We start from the raw sequence: 15,261 nt of genomic DNA, 5'->3' as shown, positions 1-15,261 counted from the left end.
ACCTCCTCACCCTCCAGAGCTGGTAGGAGCGGGAGGCCCTGACGTCGGAGAGGGGGCAGGATGAGGCCCAGCTGTGCAGGGACGTGGTGTGCCCCTTGGGGGTGGGCTCCGGGCTCATCCCCGCCCCTGCCCGCACCCCTGCCTCCCCAGATGTGGACGAGTGCCTGGAGCAGTCTGACGAATGCCACTACAACCAGATCTGTGAGAACACCCCGGGCGGGCACCGCTGCAGCTGCCCCCGGGGGTTCCGGACCCAGGGCCCCGGCCTGCCCTGCCTGGGTAGGGGACACCGCGCCTCGTTGGGGCCCTTCGCGGCGCAGCCTGGCTCACAGGCAGGGAGTGTTCACCTCAAGAGCCAAGTTCCACGAATAACCCAATAGCCAGGCAGCCAGTGCTGTCGTGCACTCGCCATGTGCCCGGATCCCTGCCCGCCTGTCCCCCAGACCTCACCCCTGCCCTGCAAGGTCACCTTCCCGGGGAGCCCAAGGGGAGGAGGGTGGAGAGAAGTGGGCGGGTCTCCGAGAAGCTCAGGAAGGAGGAGGGGCCTCTCTAGGACCCTGAAGGGAGAGGCTGAAGGACAGTGGGACTCTGGGATTCAGCTCAGAGTTGGGGGGCTGGAGGGGTTGAGGCCTCTGAGCCGTGGAGGGGGGCGGGAGAGGAGGCAGCTGGCTCTAGGCAAGGCCAGGCAGCTGTGCGAGCCCTGAGCCTCTCCTGGCCCTCTGCCCGGCCCCCTCCTCCTAGACATCAACGAGTGTCTGCGGCTGCCCAGGACCTGTCCCTTCCAGTGCCACAACCTCCAGGGCGGCTACCGCTGTCTGTGCCCACCGGGCCACACCCTCCTCCCGGATGGCAAGGCCTGCACCCCGGTGGAGCGGAGTGCACCGAACGTGACCACCGTCAGCCACCTGGGCCCCTTGGTGCCCTGGCTGCGGCCCCGAGCCCTCCTCCCCGGTGGTGCCTACCACGCCTGGGTCTCCCTGAGGCCACGCCCCGGGACCCCGAGCAGCGTGGGCCGGGCCTGGTGCCCCCCTGGCTTCATCCGGCAGAACGGCGTCTGCATGGGTAAGACCACGCACCGGGGACGCACCCACGATGTTGTCTCGGGCTCCTAGGTTAGGGGCGTGGGCACCACGCCCCGTGTTCAGAAACCCAGGGCTCATGGGCAGGTGTGGGGGTGCTCTCAGAGCCCTGGCCGTGCCCGTGGGCAAGGGGCTTCCAGAAGGGGTGGAGGATTTTCCAAACCATTTAAGCTCGGGACACGTGGCCCAGAGTCCCAGGAACCCACTTTGAGAAACACTCCTCTGGCTGCACGGAGGTGGCGCCGCAGGGAGGGAGGTTTGCAGGATGAAGGAGTGTGTTCCGGGTTGACACGAGGATGTGAACAGAGACCGGTGGGGACCCGGTCAGCCCGGCTGCAGAGGCGAAGGGCGGTGGCCTCGAGGTTGGACGTGCTTTGGCGCTCCTGCCTGGATGGCGGGCTCGGCTGGGGGTGGTGCCCCCCCCCCAAGGCCTTGAGGCAGACAGGACAGAGCTCCCCACTCCCCGAGCCCGCCAAACCCCGGACCCTGCTAACCCCCGAATCCAGAGTCAGTGGGGCAGGGCAGGGAGAAGGGGTGGGCCACCTAAGTCACGGCGGGCAAGCGAGTGGCCACGTGGGCATCTGTGACTCAGCGTGTATCTCTGCCTCCATCACCCCCCATCCACCACCACCACCAATGCCCCGGCCAGACCTGGATGAGTGCCAGGTGCGGAGCCTGTGCCAACATGCCTGCCGGAACACGGAGGGCAGCTACCGGTGCCTCTGCCCCGCCGGCTACCGCCTCCTCCCCAGCGGGAAGAACTGCCAGGGTGAGCTGCTGCCCAGACGCCAGAGGGGCCAGGGCAGGGCTTTGTGGGCAGGGGCACCTCACGCAGCCCGCTGTCCGGCTCCTTCTCCACCACCTCCCCCATGTGATCTGAGGGAGGGCAGGGGGACAGGCTCGGAGGTGCCCACCGCCAGGCTGGGCCCCACACGCCACGCGGAGCTCAGATCTCAGATGGCATCGGTAGGCTCTCCACGCCCTGGGGGTCCGCCGCAGCTTGGCTGTGTGTCCCTGGGCAACTCACTGCCCCTCTCTGAGCCTCAGCCTCCTGGTGAGGGGCTGACACAGGCCTCCCCTAAGGGCCCGGATGAGACCAGTGGCAGGTGAGCTCAGAGCCAGCGCTCCCAGCTGCGTGTGTTGTCAGTGAAGCCCTCCGGCCCCCAAGTCCGCGCACTTCCCCTGCCGCTCGCTCTGGGGAGGGGGGGGGGCGGCCTTGCTCCCCCTGCCATTCTGTGGGAGGCCTGCCTGCCTGCCCTGCCTGCCTCTGTCCTTCACTCTCTGCCATGGGGTCAGGGGCTGTCCTCTGAGGAGGGTGGGACACCCACCGGCGCAGACAAGGACCGGGGCCCTCTGCCCATGGACAGTGGGCACTCCGGGTCAGAGGGCAGCCCTCCTCGCTCCCAGGCTCAGAGGTTCCCAGGGTACCCACCGCCATGCCCTGGGGAGACGGGGGTGCTAGAGCCTGTGGGCTGGGCTGTCTCGGGTCAGGCTGGCGGGGACAAGGAGAGAAGGCTGCCCACCTCCCTCACCCTCCACAGCCATGTCTCTCCCACTCAGCCCTCCGTGCCCTCCCTGCTGCCTGCCTTCGCCCTCCCCTTTGCTGCCTCTCACTGCCCCCTTCTCTCCTTCACCACCTCCCCGCGCAGACATCAACGAGTGCGAGGAGGACGGCATCGAGTGTGGGCCCGGCCAGATGTGCTTCAACACCCGCGGCAGCTACCAGTGCGTGGACACGCCGTGTCCCGCCACCTACCGGCAGGGCTCCAGCCCAGGGTACGGGCTGAGTGGGCTGGGGGCTGGGGGCTGGGGGCTGGGGGAGGGTGTTATCTGCAGCGGCTGTAGCTTACACTCTGGATCCTATAGGCTGGACCCCTCCTCCAGGCCCTGCTCCACCCAGTGGGGTCAGCCCTGCCTGAACTCCAGGGCAGCGCCTCTGTGCCCACTGGGCAGGGTGCCCTCGTGCAACGCACCTGCCTGCAGACACTCTGGGTGCCAGCTTGCCTGGGCACCGTCGATTCCTGCAGGGATGCGTCAGATGAGCAGGGAGCACTGGGGACCCGGAGAGGCCGGAGCTGGGCGAGGACGGAGGGCTGGGAGGCGGGACGATGTACACGTGTGGGGACACAGGAACACACACCACCCTGGACACAGGAACACACACAGACACACAGACACATTTCCACCACCACTGTGCTTGCTGGGCTGCCCTGGGGGGTGGGCTGGCCGAGGCCGTGGCTCGGACCTGCCCCAATGTGAAAGGGCATGACTCTGGCTTCCTTGGGCCTTCATTTGCTGATCTCTAAAATGGGCTAACAGTGGTACTTGTGGAGAGGGCATTTGGGGAGCAGGGGATGGACGCTCCGGTCGGGAGAACTGCGGAGCGGGGGGGGGGGGGGGGGGGGGGCCGGTAAGGGGCAGGGGTGAGGGGTCCGGTTTCTGGGCAGCCAGTGCTGGATGGCGCCCCGAGTCTGTGCGTCTGTCCCTCCCCCAGGACGTGCTTCCGGCGCTGCTCGCAGGACTGCGGCGCCGGCCCCTCCACGCTGCAGTACAGGCTGCTGCCGCTGCCCCTGGGCGTGCGCGCCCACCACGACGTGGCGCGCCTGACCGCCTTCTCGGAGGCCGGCGTCCCCGCCAACCGCACGGAGCTCAGCGTGCTCGAGCCCGACCCCCGCAGCCCCTTCGAGCTGCGCCTCCTGCGCGCGGGCCACGGCGCCGTCTACACCCGCCGCGCGCTCACCCGCGCCGGCCTCTACCGCCTGACCGTGCGCGCCGCGGCCCCGCGCCACCAGAGCCTCTACGTCCTGCTCATCGCCGTGTCCCCCTACCCCTACTGAGGGCGGGGCGGGGCGGGGCCGAGCGGTGACCAGCCCCCCAAACCTCCGGAGAGAGGGGTGGGAAGGAGCTGAAATAACCCGCTCGGCCCAGGCCCGGCTGCTGGTGGGACAGGTGGCCCTTGCGTAAGGGGTGTCCTCTTCTCCCGCCTCCATGCGTCATCCGGACTTTCAGTCAACACGACCCTGTGTGCAGCCTTGACCCCGGACAGCGAGGACCCGAGCTGTCCCTACTTCCCCTGCTCCCCGTGGGGGCGGAGGCCCGAAGGCCGGTGACAACGCCCACAAGCAGAAATGGGGTGAAGCCTGCAGGTCTGACTGCCTCCAGGCCTGCCCCAAGCCCCAGCGACCTGGGCTGGGGAGGACACAGCGTCCAGGACACCCCAGGGCAGGGGCAGACTCTGGGGAAGGCAGCACCTGCCTCCTGACCACACCCGCACTGTCCCCGGACCCGGGGTGTGTATGTGTATATCATAAAAACGCTTGTTTTTTACCAGCTCGGTTTCTCCATCCAGTTCTTTGCTTGGTAAGGAGGGGCTGTAGAACCTCCACCCTCTGGTCCAGGGGCGCTGGACTAGGAGCCCAGCAGCCTGGCTCCCTCTGGGTAGGGGGGCCCTCGTCCAAAAATATGAATATGACAGCAGCCACCCAACCCCCACAGGGTGGTGGGGAGAATTACATGAGAAGGAAAGGCATTGCATCGATAGCCATAGGGGGTTGTTTTGTCTTGTTTTGTTTTTGTTAATCCTCACCCGAGGATATTTTTCCATTGATTTTTAGAGAAAGTGGAAGAGAGAAGGAAAGACGGAGAGAAACATCCATGTGAGAGAAACACACCGATTGGTTGCCTCCTGCAAGCCCCCAACCAGGGCCCTGGCCTGGGAGGAGCCTGCCACCGAGGTACGTGCCCTTGACCAGAATCAAAACTGGGACCCTCGAGTCCGCAGGCCGATGTTTTATCAGCCGAGCCAAACCGGCCAGGGCTGGGGGGCAGTTTTTAACAGACCAGTCGGGGCGGGGGGCCTCCTGAGAAGGTGGTACTCCGGCTGAGGCCTGCAGAAAGGGGGGCAGGAAGCCGCAGGCATCGGGGAGAGTGTTCCTGGCAGAGGGACCGCACACAGCAGGGAGGGTGCTGGGCGGGGGGGGGGGGGGGGGGGGGAGGTCTGACCAGGAGCGGGGAGGCTGCAGGTAGGGGGGCTGGAATGGGAGGGGAGGGGGTGGGGAAGAGGGAGGCGCCCTCCGAAAGGCCAAGGGGTTGGGGCAGATCCTGTGGCCTTCGGGCCGCTGTAGGGACTTCGGCTTTGAGGAGTGAGTTGGGCAGGGACAGGGTAAGAACCCCTCGTGTGCACTGGCGTGTCTCTAGTGCTCGGGGACAGGGTCTGAGTCCCAGCGTGGCTTCTCTCACTCCCGTCCCCGCCCTCCTTCCTGACCTGGCGGCAGCCCCTGTGTCAGCGACCCACCACCCTGGGCCACTGCCCCTCCATAGAGGCTGTGTTTTCTGCACGTGGTTTTGGAGAGGAGGGATCCTGTCTCGCTGTCCCCCTGGTTCCGTGTGACTCTGTCACCTCCCCTGGCATCCCCAGCCTCTCATCGGGTCGATGACAAGGACAGCCGCCTGTTATTTCTCCTTAAGGGGTCAATGACGATCAGACTGTCCCAGCAATATTGGGGTAAACAGAAGAAATCGCTGTGCCCATTTTCCAGATGGAGAAAAGGAGGCTCAGCGAGGAGACAGGGCCTGGTCCCTTGCCTGATAGGTGCCTGGTTAAAGGTCAGGCCAGTCTAACTCCTGACTCCAGCCCAGCAGCCCGATTCAATCTTCCCCAGAGCACGTCCACCTGCAGAGCTGGGTTCTTTTCAACCAGGAGTCTGCGAGCGTTTTCTGTAAAAGGGCCAGACAGTGAATAGTTTGGGCTTCGCAGAACAGAGTCTCTGTCGAAACTACCCCCCTCACCGTTGCGTCACCGGAGCAGCCACCGTCAGCACACGGAGCAATGAAGTTGCTTTACAGACACTTACATCTGAAGTTCACATAATGTTCACAGGTGGTGGAATCATCTTCTTTTGACTTCCCAACCATTTACAAGTGCAAAAACCTTGCTTAGCGAGCAGGCTTTGCAGAAGCAGGTGGTTGGAACCACAGAAGTCTCTGCTGGTGGAGCTTCAGGCTGGGTGGAGGGGAGACGGGGGCAGTTGGCAAGAAGTGGGGGAAGGGCGTCCCAGGCCCTCCCACACCCCTCTGTCCAGGGCCCCACCGGGAGGCCCTTCCTTGGGCTGAACAGGCCCCTTTGTGCAACCCCAGGGGCTCGAGGGTTCACATTGTGACCTATGAACCCTGCCCTCCGCTGGGCTGTTAATTTTTTATGGAGCCTGGGGCGTGCAGCCCAGGAGACTTGCAGCAGAGCGAGCTCTGCGGAGTGGAGGGACCGAGGCCTCTCTCGCCCCTGCCCGCTCTGCCTTCCTCTCCCGTCTCACCCTGGCCCTTCGTGATGGCAACACCCCCATTTGTTAAATGTCCAGGGCCCCGTGGATCTGAGTTTAATTTATTTAATACAGGAGCCCCTGTAATTCCAGAAACAAAAAATAGGATGCCCATTTCACAGATGAGAGAATGGGGCTCAGAGAAGGTGAGCCACTTGTCCAAGCTCCCACAGCCTGGAGGAGAAAAGGGGGACTCAATCCAGACCCCCCTGCCTCCACAGCCCAAGGCTCCAGCCGCCAGGCTGCCCCGCCTCCACGCCCAGAGGAGGGAGACAGGGAGGGCAGGAGCGGGATGAAGAGGAGGGACTGCAGCCATTCAAGACTCCCAAGGGCGTCCCGGCCAGCCTGACCTCCCCCTCCACACCTTCTCCTAAATCTCCCCTCTGCGGCTCTGACACGGAGGCTGGGGAAAGAAGCGATTGCTCAAAGTCACACAGCAAGCCCGTGGCAGCCTTGGCCTTGAATCCAGGCAGTGATTCCCAGTCTGACGCTCCCCCGCCCCATCGGCCCCCACCCACTTGCACAGGGACCGTCAGCCAGGACAGGAGCCAGCTCCGAGGGGTGTCTCCGCTTCTGCTCCACCAGCGGCTGCCTGTCATGGGCCAGGGCCCCAGCCAGCGGCCCAGCCCCCGGGGCCACCTGACCTCCGAGGCTGTTCTGAGCCATCGGGGCTGGAAAACAACCCTGCAGGTCACTTATTAAACTCCATGATGCAGCTTTTCCAAGAACCCAATGACTGGACTCTGTGTTCCTTCTGGGTGGGGTCTCGCCTGGAGGACACGCTCTGTTCCTCGGGCCAGGTCAGCCTGGGCAGTGGCAACGCGGCTTCTGGTGCCAACCGTGAGGTGGCCGCAGGACAGGGTGCGTGGGTCTCTGCACACCCAGGCCCCCCGCACGACCTGCCGGTGCAGAGCCCTGGAGTGGCAGCGGGGAGACAGTGTCTGTTGGTTGCTGGGGGAGTCAATGAGGTCACGTCCACCGAGTGTGCCCTTCAGCAGGTGGACAAGTGGCCATGCACGTCAGCGCCAACCCTTAGGAGAGCCACCTGGCTGCAGTGCGGGGTGGCCTGGAAGAGGTGGCGAGCCCAGGTGGGAGACAGGTGAGGTGTCCCCTGCAGAGGTACAGGCGAGAGGAGACGGCGGCCCAAGGGAAGATAACAGCAGTGGCAGAGAGAGAAGGAAGGAGAGCCGGCACGTTCCTCCATGTTATTGATGGAAATGTCCGGCATCCACCCACATGGGCCAGCACAGGAGACAGGCTATGACAGGGACCCATCTGGTGGAGGAGGGGAGAGGGTCAGAGCCACCCCCAAGGCACAGGATGTGCAAGGACCATACGTCAAGAAAGAGCTCAACACATTGGAGAAACCACGCATTCAGCGCAGCTGGGCCATCGCGGGCGAGGGCGCTAGCTTTGACCCTAAGCGTGACGGAGGCCCAGCCAAGTCTTTCTAAAGATCCTTTTAATCATTAATATTTGAGAATACATCTCTGAACTGAAAAAACCTTTCAAAACACATATCCACAACACCATGATCATGCCTCGGGACATGAACGAATTCCTTGCTATCGTCCAACCTCCCGTCAAATCCCCTTTGATTCCAGTGTGTAAAACAGGTGCAAACCGCCGCTCTCCGGAGCATTTCCTCAATCCATCGGGAGTTGGCTTCCCGGTCCCTGTCGTCGGTTTGGCTCAAATAAACTCATAAGAATTCTCTAGAGGCTTGAGCATTTCTGACATTGGCACCTACAGGGACCTAATGAAGCTCCAGCTCTTCTGGCTCTGAGGCCTTCAACGACTCTACCTGGGATTTCGCTTCAAAGAAAGGAGCTGTGGTATGGCGCTCGGGGAATATATTTCCGCGCTATCTTAGAGCTACGCCTCTGATTTAAAACAAAAATGAAGTTCACCCCAACTGAAGATCATTCAAGACGCAGCCGCCGAAAGACGGGCCAACGGTTTGCGCTTCTTTTCCGTTGCTCATGTCAATAGCAGTTAATACTTTCGAATAAACAGTTTTAAGGTGTGGGGTGTTTTTAATTTATTTTTTAGTTCTGAAACAATTTTAGAGATATACAAAAACGGAGCTTTATGCCGTGATCACAGATCAAAAGACTCATTATGTTAAGATGCCCAGTAGATTTACGGACATCCCCAATCAAAATCCCAGCAGGCTTTTTCTATAAACCCACAAGCTGTCTCTACTATTTAATGCAAAGGACCTAGAATAGCCAGAACAGTTTGAAGCAAGACAGAGTTGGAAGACATACACGCATGTCAAGACTTAGTGTAGCCCTCGCCGGTTTGGTGCAGTGGATAGCGCGTCAGCCTGTGGACCAAAGGGTCCCGGGTTCGATTCCGGTCAAGGGCATGTACCTCGGTTGCAGGCTCCTCCCCGGCCCAGGTCCTGGTTGGGGCTCCTGCAGGAGGCAACCCATCGATGTGTTTCTCTCATGTTGATGTCTCTCTCTGCCTTTCCCTCTCTTCCACTCTCCCTAAAAATCCATGGGAGAATACCCGCAGGCGAGGATTAACAAAACAAACAGAAAAGGAGACTTGGTGTAAAGCTGTAGCAATCAGGTTGGTGTGTAAGGAGAAATAAATCAATGGAACAGAAGCGGGAAACCAGACATACCGTACTTTCGGCGTATAAGATGACTGGGCGTATTAGATTTTCCTGGGTTAAAAAGTCGTTTTATACGCCGGAACATACGGTATATTGGACTATATTGATGGGATTAGATGTAATGGATTAGATATATTGGACTACCGTATTTTCCGGCATATAAGACGACTTTTTAACCCAGGAAAATCTTATACGCCCAGTCGTCTTATACGCCGGAAAATATGGGATCCACACGTACATGGCCGATTAATTTCCAGCAATGTGATTCGCTGGGAAAAGGGGTCGTCCACTAACGTTGCTGGAACAACCGGGACTCGATGTGGGAAAATGCCCCGTCAAAGGGCGTTAGGAGCAGTGACCTGTTCTGTCTCACACTTTCACGAACTCCCTGCTGTCGGGTGGAGAGAGGACTGTGGGGGGGGGGGGGGGGCGGGGGAGGGGATGGAGAAGCCGGAGAGCATCAGGAGGCTGTGGAGAAGGTCTGAGCCAGGACCTGGCAGACCAGAGTGGAGGAGGGGAGGGGGAGAGGGGCAGGTGCTGGGTATATTTAGAAGATAAAAGCATCTCGGCCTCCACTGCCTCAGTTTCTCCACCTGGTCAGGCCTGGGTGCTGCTGTGCTTTTAGAGGTGCTGCCCAAGGTCACTTCCCTGGGTGCGGGGGGGGGGGGGGGGAGCTCCTTAAGGAGCCCTGACCGGGTGTGAGTGAAAGGCAAGGCCATGGTGGCTGAGCCCCAGGTCGGGGATCCCCTCTGGTCGTGCCCCAGCCCCGGACCAGGAGCCGCTCTGCAGGGTGGGGCTGGGCAGCATATGGATGCCCACCTGGCCCGCGGAGGGGGGAGGTGAAAAGCGGCTCATGCAGGAGCCGGCCAGTCGCCTCTCACCTTGATCTCTGCCTCCGGGCAAACATCGACCCCGTGCCCAGTGGGCAGGGCCCCTGCTGGCAGTTGGGGCCCTGTTTTCCTCTCGGGACAGCTGTGATCTCACCGCGCCCCGTGTCACCAGCGTTCGTACCGCAGCGAGGGGCAGTGCCCTGGGCTGCAGCCATTTTGCAGCAATGCAAGGAGCACATGTGCCACAGCCGTGGCCCTGGGCCCGGGCCCTGGCTCCTCCGGCTCAGCTCAAGCCTCAACTAGAGCAGAGGGTTTGGGCCTGTGCTGCCACCGGCATGCTGTGTGGCCTTGGGGAAAAACACGCTCTCTGTACTGCAGGTTCTTATGTGCAAAACGGGGGTGATAGTAGCAACTTCATGCAGGGTGGTCGTGAGAGCAAACGCCAGCAGGAGAGTAAAGGCACGTGGTGACAACCCGAGGGCTTGCTGGCCTGACCTCTCTTCCGTGCCCATGTCCCCCACCAGCCATCCTCGCCTGGCCGGGCACCCCCCTCGCCTGCCTTCTTTCTAAGGTCTGGGTAGGGGGGCTTTGTCTGGGGCCACCCCTGACGGGGAGCTTGGGGAGCATCGGGCCTGATGGCCTCCGTTTTCCTCTCCACTGCCGCCGGACAGCGACATCTGAACAGAAGACCCGAGGACGGAGCACCAAGTCGCGGGGTGAAGGCGTGGGGCGGCTCTGGGGGAACCTGCCCAGCCTCCGTCCTGGGCCGGGGTTGCCTGGGAATGCGCCTCCCCGGCCTCCTGCGCGTGTGGGAGGCCCAGAGGTGGCCGGCGAGTGGCCTAGGGGCCAGCTGCCATCCGCCTCCTGGCAGGAGGTGCCTCAAGTCGCTGGTGGCATGCAGCCCCCCAGGGCTCACAGGGGCGGGGTCACCATCACTGCCACATCTGGGGGCTGGCGGAGACGTGAAGCTGTGGCTTTGGAAATGGGTTTGATGCCTTTTCCCTCCTCGAAGGACTCACAGCTACTAAACTGGCCCGTGGGCTTGAGTGACGAGACAGATGCCAGCGGAGCTGGGGGCGGGGGGGGGGGGGGGACTGGCTGGCAGAGGGACAGGGACTGAGCCAGCAGCCTTGGCCCCCTCTGCTGAGGGTCCCCACCTCTGGCTGCTTCTGGTTGCAGGAAAGGGCCCGGGCCAGGGCTGCCTCCTTAACATCACCTGTCCCCACACTTCCTTTTCCAAGATGGCTCCCTGCAGCAGAGTGGCCTTCAGGCTCCCACCTCCAAGGGGGGCTGGGGCGGGGCGGGGTCCAGGGCTGGGAGGACTTAGGAAGCTGGGGTATTGGGGAATCCTATGGCGCAGTCTTGGGCTGGCCTGGATCTGCGGCTGTGCTGGGCTGAGGTTGTGCTGGGCTGTGCTGTGCTGGGCTGAGGCTGTGCTGGGCTGAGGTTGTGCTGGGCTGGGCTGAGCTGGGCTGAGGTTGTGCTGGGCTGGGGCTGTGCTGGGCTGGGCTGTGCTGGGCTGAGGTTGTGCTGGGCTGAGGCTGTGCTGGGCTGAGGCTGTGCTGGGCTGAGGTTGTGCTGGGCTGAGGCTGAGCTGGGCTGGGCTAGGCTGTGCTGGGCTGAGGCTGTGCTGGGCTGAGGCTGTGCTGGGCTGAGGTTGTGCTGGGCTGAGGCTGAGCTGGGCTGGGCTAGGCTGTGCTGGGCTGAGGTTGTGCTGGGCTGAGGCTGTGCTGGGCTGAGGTTGTGCTGGGCTGAGGTTGTGCTGGGCTGAGGCTGTGCTGGGCTGGGCTGTGCTGGGCTGAGGCTGAGCTGGGCTGTGCTGGGCTGAGGTTGTGCTGGGCTGAGGCTGAGCTGGGCTGTGCTGGGCTGAGGTTGTGCTGGGCTGAGGCTGTGCTGAGCTGGGCTGTGCTGTGCTGGGCTGAGGCTGTGCTGGGCTGAGGCTGTGCTGAGCTGGGCTGTGCTGGGCTGTGGTGTAGTGGTTGCTGCTTTGAGGCCTCACAGGGGCTGGGAGAGGGAGGCACAGAGCTTCTGGAGGTCAGACCCAGGTCACAGCTCAGGAGGGAACCGAAACCTCCCTGCTGTCCCGAGGTGAGCAGTCAGCCAGTCTTCTAGTCACCAGGTCCTGGTGCCCTGGGCAGTGTGGGCGGGTGCCAGGCTCTGGGGAGGCAGCCAGGACCCCATCCTGGAGGGAGATGAAACCCAGACTTCCTAGTGCCACCTCCGCCTCCGGGTACAATGGGGTGTGGCTCCCGGGACAGTGGGGGTCAGGGGGGGCTCTGAGGGGGGCAGAAAGCCCAGCCCAGGACAGCCTCAGCCTAGCACAGTCCAGCCCAGCACAGCCTCAAGTGGCAGGAAACTCACTGCGCTTTGGTCCCCACTCTGATCCCCACTCCCACCGGGAAGCGCTCCCCACGCCCAGCCTGGCAGGCTGGCAAGTCTCAGCTGCAGGGCTGCGCTCCCCTGGGGAGGGGGGCCGGGCGAGCAGGGGGGCTGAGGAGGGGGGGGGGAGCCCAGCGGGGGAAGGGGGAGAGCCCAGGAGGAGGAGGAGGGCGAGGGCGAGGCCGCTCGGCCCACGCAGGTGGAGGGAACGGGAGCGGCGCCTCGGAGGGGCGGGCCGGGGGCGGGGCCTGACCGCGCGTCCCCACGTGTCCGTCTCCCGCCCGCCGCCCGCTTATAACCCGGGATCCGCGCTGCCAGCGGCCCTGCTCCGCCGCCGCCCGCCGGGACCGGTAAGATCCTTCTCCCGGCTCCAACCGGACCTGGGCTCGGACCGGACCGGGACCTGGACCTGGACCTGGACGGGAGGGAAGGCGCCGCCGCGGGGCTCCCGGGTCCCTGGGGCCGCGGGGGTGGGGACGGTGACGGGGAGAGCCGGTCTGCGGGGTCAGGTCGGGGGTGAGTCCCCTTCGGGCGAGGTCCTTCCCGGATGCCCCTCTGACCAGCTCCTCGGCGCCCCAAGAGGGTGCGAGGGTCCTGACCTCGGCCCTCTGCTCACTCGCCGCTCTGTCTCCACCTCTTTTCTCCGGTGAAACCGGGGTTCCTCCCACCTCGCCCCCCTCACCCGCCGCCTGGGCGCCTCAGCCCGGCCTCAGTTTACTCCCTGGACCGCCCGCCGCTGCCGGGGGGAGGGAGGGTGCAGAGGGGGGTGGCTGGGCGTCTTCCCTGCAGGGCGTCCCTCGTCTGTGCCTCCAAGAGGGCTGAGTCCCCTGCCCAGGTGGGTGGGTCCCGGCGGGCGCTGGGCGCTGGGCACTGGGCGCTGGGCGTGGGAGGGGCCGCCCGCAGGAAATGCCCGCCATCCGGGTGGCTGTTGCCTTTGGCCCTCGGGGCGGCTGAGCCCGGCAGGGAGGGAGGGTCATTGTGAAAGGGAGGAAACTCCTCTCCCATCCCAACTGGGCTCTTCCTGGGGAGGTCCCGTGACCCCCTGACCCCCCCCCCCCCCCCCCCCAGTGTTCCTCTCTGGGCCTGAGGCTCTCCTCCGAGCCGGCCGCCTGGCTGCACATCTGGGCAGGAACAAACCTGCCCTCTATCCAGAGAAGGATCAGGTCGGCCCGGGCTTTGATCCCTTCCCCAGCCCAGGGCTGCGGGCAGGCTCTGCGGCCCGGGGACCTGAGCCCTGAGGGCAGGTGCATCTACCTGGCCACTAGAACCCACCTCTCCTAGGATTGCCTCAGTTTCCTCCTCTCTGTCAGAGCTGCCGCGGGCTCGGGGCTCAGGGGGAGATCTCTGTAGACTTGCAGGCAGTGCCTGGGCCCACTCGCTCGCTGTGCCTGGGGCGGTGCCATCCTGGGGGCAGGTCGGGACACAGGTTCCCTGCCCTCCTGCCTTAGGTGAGGAGGCAGAGGCAGAAACTGCACAAGGGATGGGGACTGGGACAGGAACTGGAGGAGTCTCCCTTAACTCCCTCCCCGACCCCTCGGCCTGCCCCGCCCCCTCGGCCTGGGCAGGGGGCCTGGGTGGGGCTGTGCCAGGGGAAGCCATTCTGGCGAAGGAGTGGTGCATCCTGCCCGCTGAGTGCCCAGGCTGGGCGGGCACCGGGAGCGTGGAGGAGGAAGGCTCCCCCTCAGCACTGGGCTCCCCCAAGTGCTCACATGTGCCCCCATCCACTGCCTGCCTGCTCTGGGCTCGGTTGGCTCTGAGAGTAACCGTTTCTTTTCCTGGCCCAGGCCACAGGAGCCTGACTTTGGGCAGGGGCGGGGGGGGGGGGGGGGGGTGAGGAGGGGGCAGGCCCAGACTAACCTGCTATGCAGGCAGTTGTCCCGGGCCCGGGGAGGCTGCCAGAGCAGCCGGATGCCTGCCTCGGTGCACTCAGCCCCAGAAGCGAGCGTCTTGCCTGTGGGCACCCGTGTGGGAAGAGCCCGCTGGAATGCTGGAATCCGGGGCCTGAGGCGCTGGTTCTGCTGTAATACTCTGGGAAAAGTGGATCTCCCAGCCTTGGCTCCCTCCCTCCTTCAGCGGGCACCCTCCCCATTCTTGGGTAGGCCAGGCAGTTCAATGCTATTAGTAGAATAAACACATGAGTGCATGCACTCTCCCCGCAGCCAAATGCCCCCAGGAGGGGGGGTTGAGTGATGAGATGTATGTACCTCAGGAATCCCAGGTGAGGGCTGGAGCCCAGGTCAAGCCTCCTGCCCTCAGCTTCCTCACCTGTCATTTGGGAAGAACCACCCCCACCCCCCAAGAACATGCAGATGAAATGAGTGGGGTCTGTCCAGCAACTGTTCAGGCTGAATCCTGACAGCGCCACCTTTTGGTCAAAGTGTGGAATTGCATGCTGGCTCTATCACATTGATGAGGGCAGCAGAGAGACAGAAGCTGCCGTCCTAGGATGAGGAAATCCCAGAGTCCAGGAGAATTCCTGTGGCCTAGGTGGAGGGAGGGCTTCCAACTAATGACGCCAGCTCAGCTGAGCTAGAATGTCGGAGAGGGGCTCCAGAACATTCCCCAGGCTGTCGCGCTGACATGGCGACACGGAGAATACTGATTGGTATTCTCGGGTTGATGCAGCGGGGACTTTGTTTCTGGAAGCCGTGTAAGTGAGGGAGAGAGGCCAAGTGACCAGCCACAGGCAGTGAGGAGCAGGCAGCCCGCAGTCAGCCTGGCTTCTGGCCCAGCACTGCCGTGGGCAGGTCACGGCACCTGTAAGAGTATCGCACACGTGAATTCCTGCACGTGGCCCGGACACCGTCTCTTCCTGTCCTCGTCCCGGCTCTCACATGTTAGAGTGTGCGGGTTTTCTCAGCATCAGGCGAGTGCCACGCGGGCCCGGTGCTTCCCCGGGAGGCCGGTGGGATGGCTCTGGCTGGGGCCACGGAGGAGGCCCCCTGCCTTTCCAACAGAGGCCAGGCATCTTGTCCTGCTGCCACCTTCCTCCCGCTGGCAAAGGACGGCTGGGCTGGCTTCGGGAGCCGAGG

General features: G+C 63.6%; 2 protein-coding genes across 2 annotated transcripts in view; both read left to right on the top strand.

The window, feature by feature from the left end:
- Positions 1-4,334, top strand: part of HMCN2 (hemicentin 2) — a gene marked incomplete at its 5' end in the record, with an annotated part of 136,677 nt that extends 132,343 nt beyond the window's left edge. Inside the window, 5 exons of the mRNA XM_079791237.1 lie at positions 151-279; positions 742-1,062; positions 1,729-1,848; positions 2,729-2,855; positions 3,574-4,334. Of these exons, the coding sequence (XP_079647363.1) occupies positions 151-279; positions 742-1,062; positions 1,729-1,848; positions 2,729-2,855; positions 3,574-3,916 (1,040 nt within the window). The 3' untranslated portion in view covers positions 3,917-4,334. The remainder of the gene's footprint in view (positions 1-150; positions 280-741; positions 1,063-1,728; positions 1,849-2,728; positions 2,856-3,573) is intronic.
- Positions 4,335-12,546: 8,212 nt separating this feature from the next.
- The window catches only part of ASS1 (argininosuccinate synthase 1), a 43,975-nt gene continuing 41,260 nt past the window's right edge, over positions 12,547-15,261 (top strand). The window contains exon 1 of the mRNA XM_079790340.1: positions 12,547-12,579. The gene's annotated coding sequence lies outside the window, so the exon portion shown is untranslated. The remainder of the gene's footprint in view (positions 12,580-15,261) is intronic.

The sequence above is a fragment of the Cnephaeus nilssonii genome (assembly GCF_951640355.1).
Source record: "Cnephaeus nilssonii genome assembly, chromosome: 14".
NCBI classification, from domain to species: Eukaryota; Metazoa; Chordata; class Mammalia; order Chiroptera; family Vespertilionidae; genus Cnephaeus; species Cnephaeus nilssonii.
This window is presented reverse-complemented; position numbering and strand designations above follow the sequence as displayed.